Source organism: Helianthus annuus, chromosome 1 (assembly GCF_002127325.2).
Source record: "Helianthus annuus cultivar XRQ/B chromosome 1, HanXRQr2.0-SUNRISE, whole genome shotgun sequence".
Taxonomy (NCBI): domain Eukaryota; kingdom Viridiplantae; phylum Streptophyta; class Magnoliopsida; order Asterales; family Asteraceae; genus Helianthus; species Helianthus annuus.
The window spans coordinates 139,193,814-139,216,570 of NC_035433.2; the positions used below are offsets into that span (position 1 = coordinate 139,193,814).

The 22,757-nt window shown below is 36.8% G+C and overlaps 1 protein-coding gene and 2 long non-coding RNA genes across 3 annotated transcripts; all 3 read right to left on the reverse strand.

The window, feature by feature from the left end:
• Positions 1-1,747: 1,747 nt before the first annotated feature.
• Positions 1,748-4,704, reverse strand: LOC110940383. The gene is made up of 3 exons (XR_002593102.2): positions 4,577-4,704; positions 3,311-3,394; positions 1,748-1,890 (listed from the first exon to the last, which is right to left on the reverse strand). It is a non-coding gene; the product is annotated as an uncharacterized LOC110940383 (long non-coding RNA).
• A 2,983-nt stretch (positions 4,705-7,687) lies between these two features.
• LOC110940380 lies at positions 7,688-10,664 on the reverse strand. Its single transcript, XR_002593096.2, has 3 exons — positions 10,539-10,664; positions 9,273-9,356; positions 7,688-7,830 (listed from the first exon to the last, which is right to left on the reverse strand). It is a non-coding gene; the product is annotated as an uncharacterized LOC110940380 (long non-coding RNA).
• Positions 10,665-19,796: 9,132 nt separating this feature from the next.
• On the reverse strand, positions 19,797-20,406 carry LOC118491589. Its single transcript, XM_035989477.1, has 2 exons — positions 20,014-20,406; positions 19,797-19,901 (listed from the first exon to the last, which is right to left on the reverse strand). Exons 1-2 carry the CDS (start codon positions 20,404-20,406, stop codon positions 19,797-19,799), a joined length of 498 nt encoding a protein of 165 aa, XP_035845370.1.
• Between the last annotated feature and the right edge of the window lie 2,351 nt (positions 20,407-22,757).

Sequence of the window (22,757 nt, forward strand, 5' to 3'; positions counted from 1 at the left end):
GACACTGTTCTGAAAAGAAATGAACAAACCAGTTCAAAGCCTAGTACCTCGGGTTCACAAAGTTCAACATCATCGGCTAAACGATCACATGATACTTCGGGGTTTGTTGAATGAAGATCATGTTTTGAGTGTGGAACAATTGGACACATAATTCGAAATTGTCCATATCTTCATAAACAAAAAGAAAAGGTTGATGTTCCCCGTGACCAAACTGACCGCAGGCGAACTGTTTCTGCAAAACAAGATCCCCGACTTGTAAAAGAAAGGGAAAAGAAGCAAAAACGCCAACAGGTCAAGAAAATTGAAAAGGCGATTAACACCGAGGTGGTTAACAAAACAGTTGTTTCTGTAAAACCAGACAATTCAAAAACTTCAGACAACCATGAAGTTAAAATTTTAAAAGATAACACTGGTAAAACAAAACAGACCTGGAAACCAAAAACGGTTAATGAATCAGGGGGAACATCACAATTTACCAATCATCAAAGACAAGAAGTTATTGTTATTGATGAAAATGGAAGACCCAAGACCACAATGGCTTGGGTCCCCATCTCCAACTAATCAATTGAGTTCATGTGCAGGGTGTTCCAGGAGGAACTATCAGTAGTCATTGGATTGTTGATAGTGGGGCATCCAGGCACATGACAGGCGACATGAAGCTTCTCTACGACATCAAATCTATTAGAGGAGGTTATGTTGCTTTTGCTGGAGATAAGGGAGGATATATTACGGGTGAAGGAATGATATCCAACGGGATTGTCAGCTTTGACAAGATCAACTTTGTGCAACAACTTGGTCACAATCTTCTTAGTGTTTCTCAAATTTGTGACAAGCAATTCTCAGTACACTTTGATGCTAATGGATGTTATGTGCTGAAACCCGGCTTCAAAATTCCAAAAGAATGGATTCTCTTGTCAGCTCCAAGGATAAATGATTTGTACGTCCTTGATATGAGCCAAGCTATTACTACGTCTGCACAAGCAACTTGTTTCGTTTCCAAAGCCACAGAAAAAGACTCTATCTCTTGGCACAGACGAATGGGTCACATTCACTTACGCAAAATGAATCATTTGGTTTCAAATGAATTGGTGAATGGTGTTCCCCTCAAAAATTTCCATCTTCAAGACGTCTGTGTTTCGTGCCAGAAAGGAAAACAAACGAAGAAGAAGCACCCTTCTAAGAAGATCAACACGGTGGCAGTTCCTCTTGAGCGTTTGCACATGGATTTGTTCGGTCCTGTCAAGCACAAGAGTATTCGGGGTGATCAATACTGCCTCGTGATAACTGATGATTATTCAAGATTTTCTTGGGTGGCGTTCATGGCACACAAGAGTGAAACATTTGGTATCATCAAAAACTTGATCATTCAGATTGAGAATTTGTATAAATTGAAGGTTAGGCGGATACGTAGCGACAATGGTACTGAATTTAAAAATCATGCCATGGCGGAGTTTTGCACTTCAAAGGGTATTCTTCATGAGTTTAGTGCAGCTTATACTCCTCAATAGAATGGCGTCGCTGAACGTAAGAACCGCACATTGATCGAGACTGCTAGGACAATGTTGGTAGAGTCGCAGTTGCCCATTCCATTCTGGACTGAAGCTGTGGCCTCTGCATGTTACACATTTGTTACGCCCTAACACGTTTAACCTTAAAGATAACGCAGCGGAAAAAGGAGCTTTAAAATTTCTTTCTTTTTAAACGTCTTGACTTACTTGAAGTAAATTTTTAAAGTGACACTGTTACACTGAATACTCCCCTTGAACTTATTTACAAATAGAAATATAAATTATATTTATGACATTACTTATTCAAACACTCCCGTACAATATAACTTAAGACTCGGTCTTCGATCTTCACTTTTCAGTAATCCTCCGTGACTCATACAACCTGCATCCACACATACATTCATAACATTAGCACGCATTATATAAACTAGATTCATTCTCGTACGCTTCCCATTTCGTTGTCTTCCTAACTTTAAACATTCCATACGCGTATGCATTACCAATTGAGGCTTCAATAATGTACCTGCAATGCTTTTCATTCTCAAGGCACGCTGTTAATAACGTTATTACTTAACACATCTAAATCATGGCTGCATATATTCCTATATGCATACATACACGTCTATGTACATACACGCCTTCCTATGTTTCTACGTACATACGTACACTTATACGTACCTTCATACATACCTATATACACCTTCGCATTCGCACCTACATCCCTACTTACACATTCAAGATCTTACATATCACTACATACACGTATATTAATCACATGGGACCTAAACTTAGATTTATAGCCCAAAAACATTAAAGGCACGATCAAAACCATGCTTGGGAGATCCACCGTAGTCCACGGTTAACATACCGGAACCTACGTTCCAAAAATTGACTTAAATAACAATTTACAGCATTTTGGACATGGGGAGGGCGTCGGCGACGGCCCTAGGGGGCGTCGGCGACGGCCCTTGGTTTTACGCGTAGCCCAAACTCTCCGTAGACAGCAAGATAAGGCGTCGGCAAAACTGCATTTTCCATGAGGCGTCGGCGACGGCCTCTAGATTTGCCATTTTCTTGCTGTGTTGTTTTCGTCGATCGTACGCACTAAAACTTGCGTAACTTTTGATCCGTTTATCCGATTAACCTCCCGTTTCTTCCTACATGCTTCTAATTTCACATTCTATCATATGGACTTGGAATCCCATATCCGATTTAAGGAAATTCCTATCTTACACGCTTCCGCCTTATTATTCTTTATCTAACTATTTGACCCGTTCGTGCTTTTACCAACATAATCTGTTTATTTGACCACAATGCCATATGGACTTAATAATTTTATTTTCGACTATCATGAAAGGTTAAATTCTCGGTTGCCTTGCATCCTCTTAACTCACTTTCGCTCAAAGGCTTATTTTGACCCGTTATGGGTATTTGCGCATTAAATGGTCTATGGCATATAAAACTCTATACTTCGCTTTTATACTTGACCAAGACACTACTCGAATCAAATAGTTTGTTTCCAAACGACTTTTAAGGTCATTTGGCCGAAATACCCATCAAGGGCGTTTTTGTCAATTTAGCCCTATCCTTAATAACAAGGGACTTTCTTGCCTAAGTAACCAATCCTACTACTTAGCTATCATTCTTAATCACACATATCATACTCGGATAGTTGCTAAGATCCGTTTAATACTTCATTGATATCATACCCATTCATTCCTCTATGACCTCAATTATCATAATAATTAGATTGCACATGACTTTACATAAACAACTAAGAAGTAATTATAGAAATTACTTACCTCGTGCATCCGGGTTCGTATCCGATTCCTTGTCTCCTCTTGACCCGTTAGCCTTTCATGCTTGAGTCCGTCTTGACATGATTCCTATACTTTCATGTCACCAAATCACATTTTCGTTAGCATACATCATTGTACATGTTAACGATCATATCAACCGCATATTTCACATTTGACTTTCTTTAGTCAAAATTAACAAGCATAAGACATATAATCAATTTTATATCCTTTCAAACTAATGTAATTCATCATGTCATCACAAATAACGCGTATTAACATAACATGTACCATGCGACTTCCTATGATCCTACCTTTAAGACAACAATCAAATCATGCTTCCTATGCGTAGACGCGTTGTTGACTTTCGGAAGTCAACGGTTTAACATATAACTTATGACATAACCCCATATATCCGTATTATTATTTTAGGCTACACAAGCATCACTATATATATATATATAACAATCATGATGAAATATGCTTACATCCACACGATCACCTAACTACATACACATACTTTCACATGTTAATGCTTTCATTATCTCACATTTGACCACCACATACAAGGTGAGCCTATTTAAACGAAGTCATAACATCATTACTAGCAAGTTCACATGTTTTGTATTTAGTGTACATCAAATCCTACATTACCAATAAGAAATTGATCCAATACATGATGTGCATCCTCCTCGTTCAAGCATATGGTACAAGCTCCTAATGCACATTTCCACCCAAATGATATCATCAACAACACCTTCTCATGAATTCCTTCTACTACGCGTCTCTTATATTCAACAATCATTAATTATATCATTACCATACTCAACACATATTCATTCATTAGTTAGCATGAAATTTCCCACACTATCCTACACTAGGCATTTCATCAAACACTTGGTGTGCGTACACCGTTTGATGCACAATGTACAACTAAATCATGCTTTCATTCCTATTTCTTATCTTCCTTCATCATCACCACTAAGAATTTCTTTAATTTCATTCCATCCTTCAATCTAACCTATATTCATGCATCACACACTAACTAGTTCATAATATTTAGACAAATTTCACAACTACAAGATCATCACATAACATCATACTACTTGAACAAGTGGGTTTTGCTTCAAACCATGAAATTACTCAAAATCACACACAACACAAGTTCTATTTGGTGATTCTAATTCACAATCTTGCTTAATTTCATATCAATTTACGAATTGATCATAACCCATCTTGTCAAACATCATCAAAACATAAAATTCGACTTACTTGGTGTGAAGAACACTTGGGTGGTCAAGAATCTTGGTTCATGCATTAGTTTTGAGCCAAATTCCTCCCTCAATTTGAAGAATTTAGGCTGATTAGGGTTTTTGTTCTTCCCCTGCCCTTTCTCTCGATCGCACACCATCACCAAACACTGACTAACTTTTGGTCAAGTGTTTTATTTATACATTTTTCATTTTAACCCCCTTATCTTTTATAACATGGCAATTTATTTCATTTTACATACAAACTTGGTTAACTTCATGTGCACATGTGTTTTATACTTTCCATAGTTTATAAAACTTTACTAATAGTAGAATTCTATATTTATCATTTCTTTTCGCTGAATATTACGATTAAAGCATTTTAGTATATCTTACGAAATTTGGGGTGTTACAAGTCTACCCCCCTTAAAGAAGGTTTCGTCCCCGAAACCTTTCTCGTTCTTACTCTTACCCTTCTATTGTACTTATTCAATGGGCACGTTACAACCTAAGTCATTCGGGTCTTTGCAAAAGTCTTAATCATGAATAATCATGATGGTACACATTGTCCTTATCTTCTTAAATTAGTAATTTGCCTTCATAATAACACGAGGTCAGGGTCTGGTCCAGAGCTCTTATTAGTGTCTTTTACTTTATATTGCTAGTTTCTAGTACATACTATCACTAGCATTTCACTCATCGAATTTGTTCCAATTGTATACAATTATTAATCGTGCAAACCCAAGTCTATGGCTTGTTTCTAACTTCCTATTTACGCATATTACATTCATATATTTGCTAATCGAAATAAATCGATTTATTTCATTCTACTCATACATCATATGCTATCTTTCATTTTGTTCACTACGAGCCATCCCAAACATTCCATTACTATCGTTACTTCCGATCATCCTTAAGCTCATAGGAGGGGCCGATATATTATCGTACACATGCTATAATCACTCAAAGACTTATTATTACAACTAAAATCACACTTCTTTTATCCGTACTTATCATGAGGACTAAGCATTATTTCCGTGGTTACTATTGTCAATTATGCCATGCGTATCTTTTCTACAAGATCTTGTTCAAATGAACATGGCCAACAAGCCGAGCATCAAGGTTAGCATTTCTTAACGATACTCGCCGTCTCGTATATTCTATCATAATTTCCACAGTTATGATCGTTCAAGTTCAGTACCACTAGTTCACATAGAACCTCAGTCAATATGTAACTTTCTATTTAGCATCCACAAGTTAAACCATTTACTAACCTTGCTAATTTGGCACCGACCAACGTGTAACAACCCGAGTTGACTCGCTCCTTCACGAATCCGTATCTTAACAGGGTTGATCTTATCCATCTGGTATCATGAACTTCCATTCATGAGCATTCTTTCACCGTCCTCGGTAGATTCATTGCATCATGATTTCTGCCAATCTCATTATAAAATTAGGGGTTTACACACTTCATTCGATTTTATTTAAACATGATGTTTATCATATGACCTCGTTTATACATCAATACTTTATCAATTCCTTCTTAAGACATTAGTGTGCTAGACCTATTCATAACAGGTCAATACATGGCCATTTCTTAATATATCATTCTTGTTATTTATATATATATATATATACGTATCGAGGTACATGTTTTAAATCCGTCCCACGGATTTAAATGTAACATCCATACCCTTCATTCCTTCTATGTTTGAATCCATCTAGCGGCTTCAAACATATCATTCGTACCTTTTCTTCCTTACATGTGTTTTAACAAAAACTTAAAGTTTTACTTGCCTTTAGCAACTAGGCCTTAAGGTTAGTCATCTTAGTTGTCGAATCATAATTACTTCATTTTAGTTCTATCCATATATGAGTTTTCTTCTTCCTTACACATTCAACTACCCAAGTAAATGGGGTTCGGCATAAACACTCTCAATGAGAGTTAAGCATACACATTCGATTACCCAAATAGTTGGGTTTCGGCATAAACACTCTCAATGAGAGTTAAGCATACACATTCGATTACCCAAATAGTTGGGTTTCGGCATAAACACTCTCAATGAGAGTTAAGCATACACATTCGATTACCCAAATAGTTGGGTTTCGGCATAAACACTCTCAATGAGAGTTAAGCATACACATTCGATTACCCAAATAGTTGGGTTTCGGCATAAACACTCTCAATGAGAGTTAAGCATACATATTCCACTACCCAAATAATTGGGTTTTTCGCTTTTAATCATAACTTCTTCTTTCAATCCGTATAACGGATTAAGCTTCTAACATTCATTAGAGCATTCGAAATCACCCGTTCAAAACGGATGGTAGCTCATTCTTATTCGACTTGTTCGCTAGAACCAGTCGACTCGCATAACTTTTTATAACCTTCGTTAGTATAACCAAATCCGCAATGGATTTGCTATTTCGCATTCGCTACAACATAGCGCCCACCTGCTACCCAGTTCTACCGGGCATACCTGCAATAATTGCCACGGTCTCACGAACGTCATATGCTTCTTGCGTACTGGCCAGGTGCGCAATCCACACACTAGTTTCGTGCCTTCGTGTAATCATCGCCTTACGCCCGAAAGATGGGTTTCAGTTTCGTGCATATTTCTAACACTTCCCCAAGACCACATCATGGTCTTTCGTTTAATAATTACCCTCCCAAGGAGACCCTTTCCTTTTTATTTTGACATTGGTACTCATACATATTAGTATTGTGTACCTGGGGTTAATTTGCCTAGTTGCACCTTCGCCCGCCTTGGCGTTCATCCTATCCTGCATTCACGGATCACCCTCTTCAAACTCTTAAGCTTACCTTGCACATAACATACTATTAGTTTCCTTCAAATACATAATCTAATACATACTTACATTCGCTTTTGCATTTAGGCCTCGATCGAGTCTTAGATTGTACGGGTTCTTGGTCACGAGAGCACACCGGTTTGAGTTCAAGTATTTACCTCCTGTTACTTGATTCTCTCAAACCAGGGCTCTGATACCAACTTGTTACGCCCTAACACGTTTAACCTTAAAGATAACGCAGCGGAAAAAGGAGCTTTAAAATTTCTTTCTTTTTAAACGTCTTGACTTACTTGAAGTAAATTTTTAAAGTGACACTGTTACACTGAATACTCCCCTTGAACTTATTTACAAATAGAAATATAAATTATATTTATGACATTACTTATTCAAACACTCCCGTACAATATAACTTAAGACTCGGTCTTCGATCTTCACTTTTCAGTAATCCTCCGTGACTCATACAACCTGCATCCACACATACATTCATAACATTAGCACGCATTATATAAACTAGATTCATTCTCGTACGCTTCCCATTTCGTTGTCTTCCTAACTTTAAACATTCCATACGCGTATGCATTACCAATTGAGGCTTCAATAATGTACCTGCAATGCTTTTCATTCTCAAGGCACGCTGTTAATAACGTTATTACTTAACACATCTAAATCATGGCTGCATATATTCCTATATGCATACATACACGTCTATGTACATACACGCCTTCCTATGTTTCTACGTACATACGTACACTTATACGTACCTTCATACATACCTATATACACCTTCGCATTCGCACCTACATCCCTACTTACACATTCAAGATCTTACATATCACTACATACACGTATATTAATCACATGGGACCTAAACTTAGATTTATAGCCCAAAAACATTAAAGGCACGATCAAAACCATGCTTGGGAGATCCACCGTAGTCCACGGTTAACATACCGGAACCTACGTTCCAAAAATTGACTTAAATAACAATTTACAGCATTTTGGACATGGGGAGGGCGTCGGCGACGGCCCTAGGGGGCGTCGGCGACGGCCCTTGGTTTTACGCGTAGCCCAAACTCTCCGTAGACAGCAAGATAAGGCGTCGGCAAAACTGCATTTTCCATGAGGCGTCGGCGACGGCCCCTATGGGCGTCGGCGACGGCCTCTAGATTTGCCATTTTCTTGCTGTGTTGTTTTCGTCGATCGTACGCACTAAAACTTGCGTAACTTTTGATCCGTTTATCCGATTAACCTCCCGTTTCTTCCTACATGCTTCTAATTTCACATTCTATCATATGGACTTGGAATCCCATATCCGATTTAAGGAAATTCCTATCTTACACGCTTCCGCCTTATTATTCTTTATCTAACTATTTGACCCGTTCGTGCTTTTACCAACATAATCTGTTTATTTGACCACAATGCCATATGGACTTAATAATTTTATTTTCGACTATCATGAAAGGTTAAATTCTCGGTTGCCTTGCATCCTCTTAACTCACTTTCGCTCAAAGGCTTATTTTGACCCGTTATGGGTATTTGCGCATTAAATGGTCTATGGCATATAAAACTCTATACTTCGCTTTTATACTTGACCAAGACACTACTCGAATCAAATAGTTTGTTTCCAAACGACTTTTAAGGTCATTTGGCCGAAATACCCATCAAGGGCGTTTTTGTCAATTTAGCCCTATCCTTAATAACAAGGGACTTTCTTGCCTAAGTAACCAATCCTACTACTTAGCTATCATTCTTAATCACACATATCATACTCGGATAGTTGCTAAGATCCTTTTAATACTTCATTGATATCATACCCATTCATTCCTCTATGACCTCAATTATCATAATAATTAGATTGCACATGACTTTACATAAACAACTAAGAAGTAATTATAGAAATTACTTACCTCGTGCATCCGGGTTCGTATCCGATTCCTTGTCTCCTCTTGACCCGTTAGCCTTTCATGCTTGAGTCCGTCTTGACATGATTCCTATACTTTCATGTCACCAAATCACATTTTCGTTAGCATACATCATTGTACATGTTAACGATCATATCAACCGCATATTTCACATTTGACTTTCTTTAGTCAAAATTAACAAGCATAAGACATATAATCAATTTTATATCCTTTCAAACTAATGTAATTCATCATGTCATCACAAATAACGCGTATTAACATAACATGTACCATGCGACTTCCTATGATCCTACCTTTAAGACAACAATCAAATCATGCTTCCTATGCGTAGACGCGTTGTTGACTTTCGGAAGTCAGCGGTTTAACATATAACTTATGACATAACCCCATATATCCGTATTATTATTTTAGGCTACACAAGCATCACTATATATATATATATAACAATCATGATGAAATATGCTTACATCCACACGATCACCTAACCACATACACATACTTTCACATGTTAATGCTTTCATTATCTCACATTTGACCACCACATACAAGGTGAGCCTATTTAAACGAAGTCATAACATCATTACTAGCAAGTTCACATGTTTTGTATTTAGTGTACATCAAATCCTACATTACCAATAAGAAATTGATCCAATACATGATGTGCATCCTCCTCGTTCAAGCATATGGTACAAGCTCCTAATGCACATTTCCACCCAAATGATATCATCAACAACACCTTCTCATGAATTCCTTCTACTACGCGTCTCTTATATTCAACAATCATTAATTATATCATTACCATACTCAACACATATTCATTCATTAGTTAGCATGAAATTTCCCACACTATCCTACACTAGGCATTTCATCAAACACATGGTGTGCGTACACCGTTTGATGCACAATGTACAACTAAATCATGCTTTCATTCCTATTTCTTATCTTCCTTCATCATCACCACTAAGAATTTCTTTAATTTCATTCCATCCTTCAATCTAACCTATATTCATGCATCACACACTAACTAGTTCATAATATTTAGACAAATTTCACAACTACAAGATCATCACATAACATCATACTACTTGAACAAGTGGGTTTTGCTTCAAACCATGAAATTACTCAAAATCACACACAACACAAGTTCTATTTGGTGATTCTAATTCACAATCTTGCTTAATTTCATATCAATTTACGAATTGATCATAACCCATCTTGTCAAACATCATCAAAACATAAAATTCGACTTACTTGGTGTGAAGAACACTTGGGTGGTCAAGAATCTTGGTTCATGCATTAGTTTTGAGCCAAATTCCTCCCTCAATTTGAAGAATTTAGGCTGATTAGGGTTTTTGTTCTTCCCCTGCCCTTTCTCTCGATCGCACACCATCACCAAACACTGACTAACTTTTGGTCAAGTGTTTATTTATACATTTTTCATTTTAACCCCCTTATCTTTTATAACATGGCAATTTATTTCATTTTACATACAAACTTGGTTAACTTCATGTGCACATGTGTTTTATACTTTCCATAGTTTATAAAACTTTACTAATAGTAGAATTCTATATTTATCATTTCTTTTCGCTAAATATTACGATTAAAGCATTTTAGTATATCTTACGAAATTTGGGGTGTTACAACATTGAACCGAGTCCTTACAGTCAAAAGGCACAATAAGACCTGCTTTGAGCTTCTTCAAAAACGGAAACCAGACTTGTCTTATCTTGAACCGTTTGGAGCTCCATGCACAATCATCGATCCTAATGGAAAGTTTGGGGCAAAAGCAATTGATGGATACTTTCTTGGGTATGCCACCCCTAACTTACGAGTCTGGAATCTAGAGACTAAAAGGGTCGAGGAATGGTCTGAGGTCAGAGTACAAAGGCACACTTTGCCAGTCAAATGTCCTGGTCAGCCTTGGATGTTTGAGTACGATGACTTTTTCAATTCGATCAATGTTGAAGCCGTTGAAGAAAGTGCTGCGGCAAGGATGTTTTTCGAGAGTGACAATGCAACAGTTTCACCGGTGGTTCGTCCAATTCTTGTCAATCAAGAACCTTCTTCGGTGAACAATAATACTCTCGACAATGAGGATTTTCATGATGCAGCCGAATTGAACGAATCTTCAGAGGATGATGAATTTCTAGATGCAGATCAAGAAGCTCCAACAACAGCAGTTCATGGTACTTCAGAGGGTACTCCTCCAGTGGATACCCATAGAAGAGCTGAAGCAACTGCATCATCCTCTTCGTCAATTCCGGGCATTGATTTAGTTGTTGATCTAAATCTCAACAATCTGGGTATAAATATTCCTGTTCCAGATAATCCAGAAACAAGGATTCATAATACCCATCCTCAACAAAACATCATCGGAAATGTGCAAAGTGGCATTCAAACAAGAAACATGTTGCGAAACAACAACAATGCAGGCCTGTATGCAGCTATTCGAGAATCCGGGCAACAAAACGATTGGTCTTTCGCGTGTTATGTTTCACAGGAAGAGCCAAGAACTTGGAAAGAAGCCATGAAAGATAACTCTTGGGTTGAAGCAATGCAGGAAGAACTGCAACAATTCCAGAAGCTGGGTGTCTGGAAACTTGTAGAGAAACCTGCTGGATACAAGAAGATTGGTACCCGCTGGGTGTTTAAATGCAAAAAGGATGACCGCGGAGTTGTTATCCGAAACAAAGCACATTTAGTCATTCAAGGTTTTCGTCAGATTGAAGGGATCGACTACAACGAAGTCTATGCACCTGTTGCACGTCTGGAAGCAATTCGGATCTTTCTGGCTTATGCCTCATTCAAAGGATTCAAGGTTTACCAGATGGACGTCAAAAGTGCATTCTTACATGGTGTGGTTGAAGAAGAGGTGTACGTCGAACAGCCTCCAGGTTTTGAAGATCCTATCCATCCCGATCGGGTTTGGTTGCTCAACAAAGCTCTCTATGGTCTTCATCAAGCACCGCGAGCTTGGTATGCAACCTTATCTAACTATCTGCTGGAGAACGGTTTTCGAAGAGGTCTTATCGACTGTACTCTTTTCATCAAAGAACAAGATGGAGATCTTCTTCTGGTACAGGTATACGTTGATGATATTATTTTTGGTTCTACTAATGATGTCTTGTGTAGGAATTTCGAGCGCATTATGCAGGATAAATTCGAGATGAGTGCTATGGGGGAAATGACTTTCTTTTTGGGCCTACAAGTGCAACAAACTGAGTTTGGGATATTCATCCATCAGACTAAATATGTTGGTGACATCTTGAGCCGGTTCCAGATGTCTGATGCAACGCCCATTGGTACCCCACTGCCACAAAATCACGGAATTACTCCAGACTTGAAGGGTGAAGCTGTTAGTCCTTCATATTACCGCGCAATGATCGGATCTCTTATGTACCTCACAGCATCAAGGCCAGACATAATGTACCCAACGTGCCTGCTTGCCAGATATCAAGTCAACCCGAAGGCCTCACATCTTGCAGCTGTAAAAAGGATTTTTCGTTATTTGAAGGGTTATCCTGACACCGGTCTATGGTACCCTAGGGATAATAACTTTGAATTGGTCGCATTCAGTGATTCTGATTTTGGCGGATGCAAAATCGACGGCAAATCCACAACGGCTGGATGTCAGTTTTTAGGAAATCGCCTAGTCACATGGCAGTGCAAGAAGCAGACTTGTGTCGCTACATCAACATGCGAAGCTGAATACATTGCTGCCTCAAGTTGTTGCTCCCAAGTTCTGTGGATCCAACAACAATTGCGGGACTACGGTTTTGAATTCCTAACTACTCCTATTTACGTTGATAATTCTGCTGCATTACAGATCACTAGAAATCCTGTGCAGCACTCAAAGACCAAACACATCGAAATCAAATATCACTTCATACGTGATTGCTTTGAGAAAAGGCTAATCGATGTTGTTAAGGTTCACACCGATGAACAACGTGCCGACCTTTTTACCAAAGCATTTGACAAATCAAGATTTGACTTTTTATTATTGGTAAACGGCATTAAGGTCAAGCAAGAGTAAACCAACATCGGAAAATCATTTTTGTAAATACCTTTGTGTTTTAAAAATTTATCTTAGTTTATTGATTTTAGGGGGAGTACATCCAAAAATCTGAAAATCCAAAAACATCGAAAAATTTCAAAAGCACAAAAACATAGAAAAACAAAAATGAGTTTCCTGGCGAGCAAAAGAGAAAATGATAGTACATCAGTGGTCTATCCAAACCTCTTTAAACCTTAAATGAAAAACGATAAGCAGCTCTATATAAGATGTATCGGTAGGCTCACAATCATTTTAAAGTGTGCAGGGTGATATAAATCTTAAATCGACTGAAGACCAGGTGGGAACCATTCATTGGCATATGGTCTTAGTACCGAAATTTCGTTTGATAGATTGCCGGGGTTCTGAGATATTCGGTCTTTATGCTGCTTATCATCTGGGTATCATGGTTGTATCTTTTACCGAAAAATAACGGGGACGCAAGTCTAGATCTTCCATGATACTATACATACGTGTACATATTACATACTGCATTCGACCTCAATAAGTGATAAACAATCACATGTCCATATCAAATAAGTGATAAAATATCACATTTATCCGGGAGTCAAGTTCGTCTCTCTGCTGTACGAAAGTACTGACCTGTTCACGGACTTGCTCCTGTGCCCTCATGCATCGAAAATCAAGTTCCTCATCAATAAGTGATTATATCACATAGGGCTTGTTTTCAAATCAAAATAAGTGAGAATCTCACATCATATACGGTCAAACAGATGATAATCAGTATACTCACCGGTAAGATGAACCCTCGTGCATACCTTGATACGGGAATGTGTCATGATGTGGATGAACACCGGTCGGTAAGTATAAATCATACCTTAACGTATCCCCTCGCCATGATTACATCTGATAAGTTGAGCTTAAGTGGACAACAATACCGATAATTGTTATAGGATGCTTATCTTAATGTTAACTAATTGAACAACAAGAGCGTTTTGGCATGACCGTACACTGATATGATTCTCTTACCCTTGAAACTCGCAAAAAGAATGTCTGTATATATTTATTTACTGCTTTCAGTCTTTACATTTCGAACTATTAAAAATACCAAAAAGATTTTAGATGAGTTTTTAATATAAACTTTATAAAAGCCAAAAAGATTTTATTTTTACTTTATTTTCGATCGTACGATGTTGGAGCTCGAGTCTTCGTTACCTGAAACCTGAACGAAAACCGAATTGACTAAATCTTCATAAACGGTCAAAATTTGCAAGTTTTGAAAGTTGGAAACTAAAACTAACAAATTTATTAAACTTTCAAACTGTCGGACGGTGTTTGATTGTGACATGGTCATACGTGTGTCATTTGTTTATGCTAACTATACTCCAAGCAGTTGTTCTCATTACGCGTTTAGATTTCTTGCATGTGCAGATCCTAAAGGCAAGGAGAACATGGTCGATGACAAAGCTTTGGAATAAAGACACGACGAGAAGGCGCTCAAAAGATGAAGATGATCGAGTTGCCGCTGACCATCATCAACACCACAAGGATCTCAAGCATTGAAGATCAAGTCATTCACGAGCATAACTCAAGGGGGAGCTTATGTTAAGGGGGAGTTTGTCAACACACTTCCTACATGATACGGGTAGTTTGTTGATACACTCTCTGCTTTCAAGACGTGAAGACTTTGAAGATCCTCCGACATTGAAGACTTGAAAGGACATCAGAGTCTTGAAGACACGAAGATCAAAGATGATCAAGATCGAGACAAAGCTACAGCCAAGGGGGAGTTTGTTGGTGCACTTGTGTCTGTACTTTGTCTGTATTCGGTCATGATGTAAAACGATGTCCTTGTTAGTCCTGTAAGTTTGACCAAGTCAACCATCCTCCTGGTTTGACTTGGACAAACAGTTGAATATGGTTGTAATTGTCTGTCTCGAAGGATGAGACATCGAAGGATGATTTAGATCCTTCGATATGCTTGAAAGTTAACCTTCGATAGATGCAGATGGACCTCGAAGGATATGTCATCCTTCGAGGTATATGTGTATCCTTCGATATGGATGCTCGATAGATCATCTATCGAGCAGTCAACATGATCCTTCGGACAGACTTGCTGTGTTTGGGTATAAATACCCATGCAGTGTGTTCATTTCAGTTTAGACACTAAGGCAGAAAAGGAGAGACACTTCTGTGAACACACACACACACACGAGAGAGTTTACAAAACAGATTTGTAAACATTGAGCTTGTAACCGAACCTTTCATACGTATTAATACAAGTGGTGTTAATCGGTGAACTTTGTGTGTCTTGTGTTTGTGCTTGCTTTCAACTCGGTTTGCATTCTAGCTTGGATTCCGCACTCGCTAGTGTGTTTCACATAACAAGGTTAAGGTTTGACCTCATCCTCCGAGGGACCTACACATAAAACACCTATAGAAAGTAATCAACATATTTATAGTCTCCCCAATTTTGTAACCATCCATTATTTAAAAATCTAATCATCCGACTTAATTTCATATTTTTACAGATTTCTACAACGTTTTTCTAAGCTTTAGGGTTTACAAGAAATGAAAAAAGATGTTGGTGGGTGTAAAAAATCTCGATAAACTACGCCAGGATCAATGGAATCAACTACTCAAAACAACACGAAGAGTTGAACGAGTGATTCCGATGAGGAGATGAAGGCGATGAGGAAGAACAGGTTCATATTGATGATCACACTAACACGTTTATCAAACACTCTCACACCATATACAACATAAAAGCCAAGATCCGCTTTGATGTTATGGTCAGCAAGGGTATTAACGTCATGGAGGACCATTTTGTTGAAGATCAACTCCTGCTTATCACACGGGATAAGGACCGTATCCTGGATCTTGGCTTTTGTTGATGATCAGTACCTGCTCATCAATAGAAATACCTTCCTTCATTTTGATCTTTTCTTTCACAGAGGCAATGGTATCAGTGGAATTGACTTCAAGAGAATTGGTTACCGTTCCTTCAACGTTCTTGATGGATATATTCATGAAAGCGCTTAATTACGTCCAAGTGTGAGGGTGGAATCCTTATTAAGTCAAATAATTACTTCTTTAGTACAAAATTAATGTCGATTGTATCACAATAGTTGACATATCTGACATCACACATTCAAATGGCATTCCTCTATAACACACATTATTTCACAAACTCTGAAACAACTTAAAATATCACTATATGTCAAGAAATTAAAACAAGAGTAAACTGCCAAAATGGTCCCTGAGATTTGGTCACTTTTGTCATTTCAGTTCAAAACTCAAATCTTTTAAATCTGGGTCCCCGTGCTTTCAATTTTGTTGTCATTTTCATCCAAAATCAAAATGTGGTCAGATTTTGAAGTCAACATCCAGTTTTTTTTTTTTTTTTTGTCTTTTTCATGAAGGGCAAAATGGTTTTTTAACGTTTTATTATAGCAAATTAAAAAAAAATCTGACAATTTTACCCTTCATTAAAAGCGATAAAAAAGACAAAAAAAGCTAGATGTTAACTGAAAAATCTAACCAAATTTTGCTTTTGAATGAAAATGACAACAAAATTGACATCACATGGACCGAGATTCAAATGGTTTGAGTTTTGGACTAAAATGACAAAAGTGACCAAACCTTAGGGACCATTTTGGCAGTTTACTCTTAAAACAAAGATTGAACTAGGAGAAAACCAGCCAGCAAAGAGATCAAATATTGAGCAGGTGGGTATACTTCCGATATAATACCAAATAATTACTATTATTTCTTGGAGTTTGGTTATGTTAGCGACATCACTCCCGCTAATGTATGTTTAGTTAATAGGGATGCAGGAAGTTTAATTTAGAATTCATATAGGAATGGAACCCATGTTTCCTCCTAAACAATATTTAAAAATCTGATTCCCAGTAGCAGCTAGTGTTTCTTCCTAAACATGACAGTATGTCACATATCACGTAGGTTTCAAGTTGAAACTAGAAAACTAGTTTCGTGTTAAATAAATAGCTGAAACACGTAGATGTGGTAATTGCTAACTTTTCATGTTAAATAGTTTGTGTCAAACTATGAAAACTAGTTTCGTGTATAGGTTCATGTATCTTATATGATTTTTGGATTCATGTAGTGATTGCTAACATGAAAAGTTGAACCATCACAATATGAACCACTAAACCAAGCCATATTGATGTTGAAATTCGTTTTGTACATATGGAATCAACCTTAGCAATTACCACATCTATGTAATATGAATCCTTAAAATTAGAATACTACATATATTCGCACATACGCAACATAAGAGTTTGAAATTCGTTTATGAACTTATCCAAGTTCCAACGATTATTTAAATTTTAATCCATATCAATTATTCCATACCAAAATTTTAACACCAAATAGTTTTCATATCTCTCCCTTTAATTCCTAAGACTCGAAAATAGTTTCGACTCTAATTTGAACCATTAGACCCAACAAATTTTGTATCTCATACTAAAGCGTTCCTAACTAACACGCGGGTTGGTGAAACTTTGTTAGTAATTAAAAGGTTATGTTTTAAAAAAAAATATGCATTGCACGGTTGAATAAACCTGTATATTATATTAATAGAATAAAATATAATAGAATTTGTTAACATATACAACCGTCAAGATAAGTATTTAAAAATATGAACATTGACGTAACATTTATAAATTTTATTACTTCAACCTTAAATAACATTTCTCTCAATTGGGTATTATATATTATATACTATTATTTTGTAACACTTCTATGCAAGTTAGTATTGTATTCTAGGCTTTATTAGTATTTTATGCACTAAAAGTATTATACTTTGTGCTTTATTGCTTGTACAAATGGCTTTATTTATATACTATAATTTAAAAAATATGTAAGTTTATGGTGTTTGTACTTTATGCTCCATTAGTGTTATTTTGTTTCTTTAGCTTGTACTTTATGTTAAGGGTTTTGTAAAGTTTTGTGTTGGGTACACGTGGCTTATAAGGTGTCCCTCTCTTCTACAGTTGTCCTCTATTTTAGGATTCATCTCCTCTTAGGTGGTTTCAATATTAAATGTTTTGATAAACGACGGTAGGGTTTCTAGAGAGAAACAAAGCAAAAGGGTGTCTTCTTGATGTTGTGGTCGGCTTTCCAGCCACCCATAGCGGCGGTGGACCTGTGCGATATTCTCTATATCTCTTTTTAGCCGACAGCCATTTGCGGGACCTATTATGGTGTGGTTTAGTACACAGAGAAAAGGGTTTTTAGAGAGAGAAACATCTCCGTATTTGCCGGCATCTCTAATTTCATAATTTGGCAGTGGAACTTTAGGTTATTTCGGTGGTTTGGATATGTTAATTCATTTGGGGCGAGACTTGGAAATTGACAGGAGATTTAAAGCAAGAGAAAGTCAATATGTTCACATGAATAAAATGGGTCATCAAATTAAATCCTAGATGTTTAAAAGATGTGAACCATAATAGTTTTCTAAGGTTCGACGCCGCCGCAACGCGCGGCGGGTCAAAACCCTAGTTAACATTTATTTTTCAATACCACCTATTTTTATTGTTATTTAACATATTGTTTTTTTACCATTCTTACTATCCAACTACATTAAATATTTTAAAGTTTTTAGAAATTGCTCATAAAAATAATTATCATCATTATTCTTCAATTATAAAATCTTAACCATCATAATTTTGAACTTCGTGAAGCTTTTAAGTAAAAAAGATACAATTTTAATAAAAAATAAAATTAATTTCAAATTAACTATCTTTAATAAAAAAATAAGTATTGATAATTAAATAGGAGAGAGGATAGGAAACCAAAAAGTAGATGACTCCAATGAATAACATATATCTCTCGTTATTTTTTTTATTATATATGTTTTTTTTTTTTTTTTGCCAACTATGTTACTATACAAGCATTGTCATGTAAAGGTTGGCACGCAATCAATTTCATGTAAATGTTTAAAATTCAAATTTGAAATTCAAAATTCATAATTTGAAAGATCATATTGTATTCGTTACTAAGTACCCGTTAGAATGATATTTATTACTAAGTAGCCGTTAGAATTTAAAGCAGTGTTACCTTACAATGTTACCGTTACATAAACTCTATAAGTAAACTCACGTTCTATGATAAACTACACATTCATCATACCAGAAGATGAACTTTTAGTATAATCGTGACATCATGCATCCTTACATCCTTGCTCCTCTTCGGTATCAGTATTCTTCCGGTCAGTTTATATTTTATTTTATTAGTGTTTTATGATTTGCTTTCGAGTATTAATGTAACATTTCTAAATGCTTTAATGCATAAAACACCTACAGAAAGTAATCAACATGATCATAGTCTCCCCAATTTTCTAACCATCCATTAATTAAAAATCTGATCATCTGAATTAGTTCCATATTTTTACAGATTTGTACAACGTTTTTCTAAGCTTTAGGGTTTACAAGAAATGCAAAATGATGTTGATGGGTCTAAAAAATCTGGATAAACTACGCCAGGATCAACAGAAGAGTTGAACGGGTGATTCCGAGTAAGAGATTCTCCACTGGTGAAGACAACGACGATGTTCCAGTCACCTTTAAACGCATGAGATTCTGCAAATCCGCATCTCAATCGTGAAGATCTGTTCACTTATCGCAATCGCTGATGTGTGTTGTAACGGAGGAAGATGAGGAAGAACAGATTTGGATTGAGGATCACACTAACGCATTTATCAAACCCTCTGATACCATATACAACATAAAAGCCAAGATCCCCTTTGATGTTAATGTCATGGAGGACCATTTCGTTAAAGATCAACTCCTGCTTGTCACACAGAATAAGTACCTTATCCTGGATCTTGGCTTTTATGTTGATGAATATCTTCATGAATCCCCTTGACATTTGTATCAGTGTGAGGGTCGATTTACTGTTGATGCGGAAGTCGAAAAGGGTGCTGCTGTCCCCGAGAACCATTTTGTTGAAGATCAGCACCTGCTCATCAACATAAATACCTTCCTTCATTTTAATATTTTCTTTCACAGAGGCAATGGTATCTGTTGGATTGACTTCAAGAGAATAGATTACCGTTCCTTCAACGTTCTTGATGGATATATTCATGAAAGCGCTTGATTTACATGCAAGTGTGAGGGTGGAATCCTTCTTGATGCGCACGTCGACAAGAGTATTGATGTCCTCGACAACCGATAATAAGTCAAATAATGGATGAACTTAACCCAGTGGACTAAAATGACAACGGTGAAACCTTTTTGGACCCACAGGCGAAAAATGAAACCTTTGGACTAAACTGGTAAAATGGCCTACACCACAGGGACTAGTAATTATTTGGTATTATCTCCGTCTGCTCAATATTTGAGCTCTTTGCTGGCTGGTTTTCTGCTGGTTCAATCTTTGTTTTAATTTCTTGACATATAGTGATATTTTAAGTTGTTTCAGTTTGTGAAATTATTGTGTTATAGAGGAATGTATACAAAATGACCGAATTGTCGTTCTCATTAACAGAAAAAATATATGAAGTTAACCAGTGGACTAAAATGGCAAGACTGAAACCTTTTTGGACTCATAGGCGAAAAATGAAACCTTTGAACTAAACTAGCAAAATGGTTCAAACCACAGTGACTAAAATGACATTTAACTCTAATTACTATTATTTCTTGGAGTTTGGTTATGTTAGCGACATCACTCCTGCTAATGTATGTTTAGTTAATAAGGATGCGGGAAGTTTATTCATATAGGAATGGAACCCATGTTTCCTCCTACACAATAGCAGTCACAACTTAGCAGATATGCAAACAATGACGAAGATCGTAAGAATCGTTACCGTTTATCTAGCCATTGCTAGAAAAGTCAAGAATCTAATAAATAACAAGTTAGCATATATGTATACACCCAAAATGCAGGCACAATATGCATGTTACCTCACAAGCAAGATAATCAAAAAATAATCTCAACATTACACATGCATTTGAAGTCAGCTCATCACTTGTTGAAATTAAAATTAACATGGATTGCATTGCATCACAAAACAATACATAATTAAATGCAAAATCCTCTACAGCACACAACATGCCTTTAGGTGACTCGGATCGCCACACTTGTAACACATATGACTGTTGTTTGCCGGTTGCTGGTTTTGGTTTTGGACTTGAGCTTGGTTGCCTTGCGGTTTAGGACCACATCAGCATTGGGTGTTGAAGTGCCCAAACCGATTGCAAGTAGTGTAAAGGCGGCACGCGGTTGTGGTTGGGTGGTGGTACTTGGGAAAAGCCCTAGTGTAGGCTCGCTTGGCTGGCTTGGGGTTTGGGATGGTGTGTTGTTGTTGTTGTGGGAGTTGGTTTAGTGGGGTTACCATGACGAAATTGCGGCTCGATTGTTTACGCTCCTTACCGCTAGAGTTGGTTTTGGGTGGTGGCACTACAAAAAAAAGCCATCTAGTGGCATACACTTTTAGTGGCATCTAACTTTTATGCCATTAATTTAGGTTTTAATGGCACTTTAAGTATGCCGCATTTGCTTAACACCCATTTTTGTGGCATTTAGGTGTTATGCCACTAATTTTTACTTTTAATGGCACTTCTATGCGTGCCATAATTGCGTGATATCCACTTTTAGTAGCATTTAATAATATTTTTATGCCATTGATTCACACTTTCGATTTCAACATAAATTTTCCCTCTTTTAGTGGCACTTTTGCGTATGCCTTAGGAACCGACCCGCACGTCTTTTACTACACGATTCAGTTTATACCTGTTTAGTGGATCGTTTCTACGGTCTCGTGGGTTGACCCGTGCACTACTTACTTCTAAGATGACCGTTTCATCTTTTAAAGTTTGCTATTAACAAAAACACATAGTATAAGTTTTTTAAGTATATGCTAACACGCAAGAATCCAAAATTAAAGTTATGATGATATCATTCAAAAAGTGCCGTTTTGTTAAAAACTTATTAACACGCAATAAGTTTTTTAACCTGTATTTATACGAATTCCATTAGTTAAAAAACTTATTTATACGGATGTGTTTTTGGAGTGAGGATATGCTAACACACTAGAAGTATATGAGGCCGCTCATTACTTCCATTTTGGAGGTAACTATTTCATAGCCAAATTTAAAAAAAAATTTGGAGTATTTATACGGCAATTTTTGACCCTCCAGGTTAAATAAAGTATTAGATGCCAATTTTTTGTTTTTAAAGTTTTTTAACTTGTTAGATTCAAACTTATTTATACGAATTCCAATGGAAAGTTTGCTATGAAAGTTACCTCCAAAATTTTCCCCCAAAATTATTTCCCTCCAACTTTAACCTGTTTCCCTCGTTACTTTCTAGTCTGCCCATATTCCTCCCAAAAAATTGCAATTGTTTGTTTAATGCTCTTATGTCTCTTATTCACAGTAGCGAATTTTGTTGAAGGAGGCCATCAATTGTCACAGAAGATTGGAATTAGGTCAGTC

Bases quoted from the DNA above. Each gene is read 5' to 3' on its own strand.
- LOC118491589 (XM_035989477.1), bottom strand. From the start codon at position 20,406: ATGAATATATCCATCAAGAACGTTGAAGGAACGGTAATCTATTCTCTT. The intron at 19,902-20,013 runs GTTAGTGTGATC...GCGGATTTGCAG, and splicing joins TCAGAGGGTTTGATAAATGC to AATCTCATGCGTTTAAAGGT.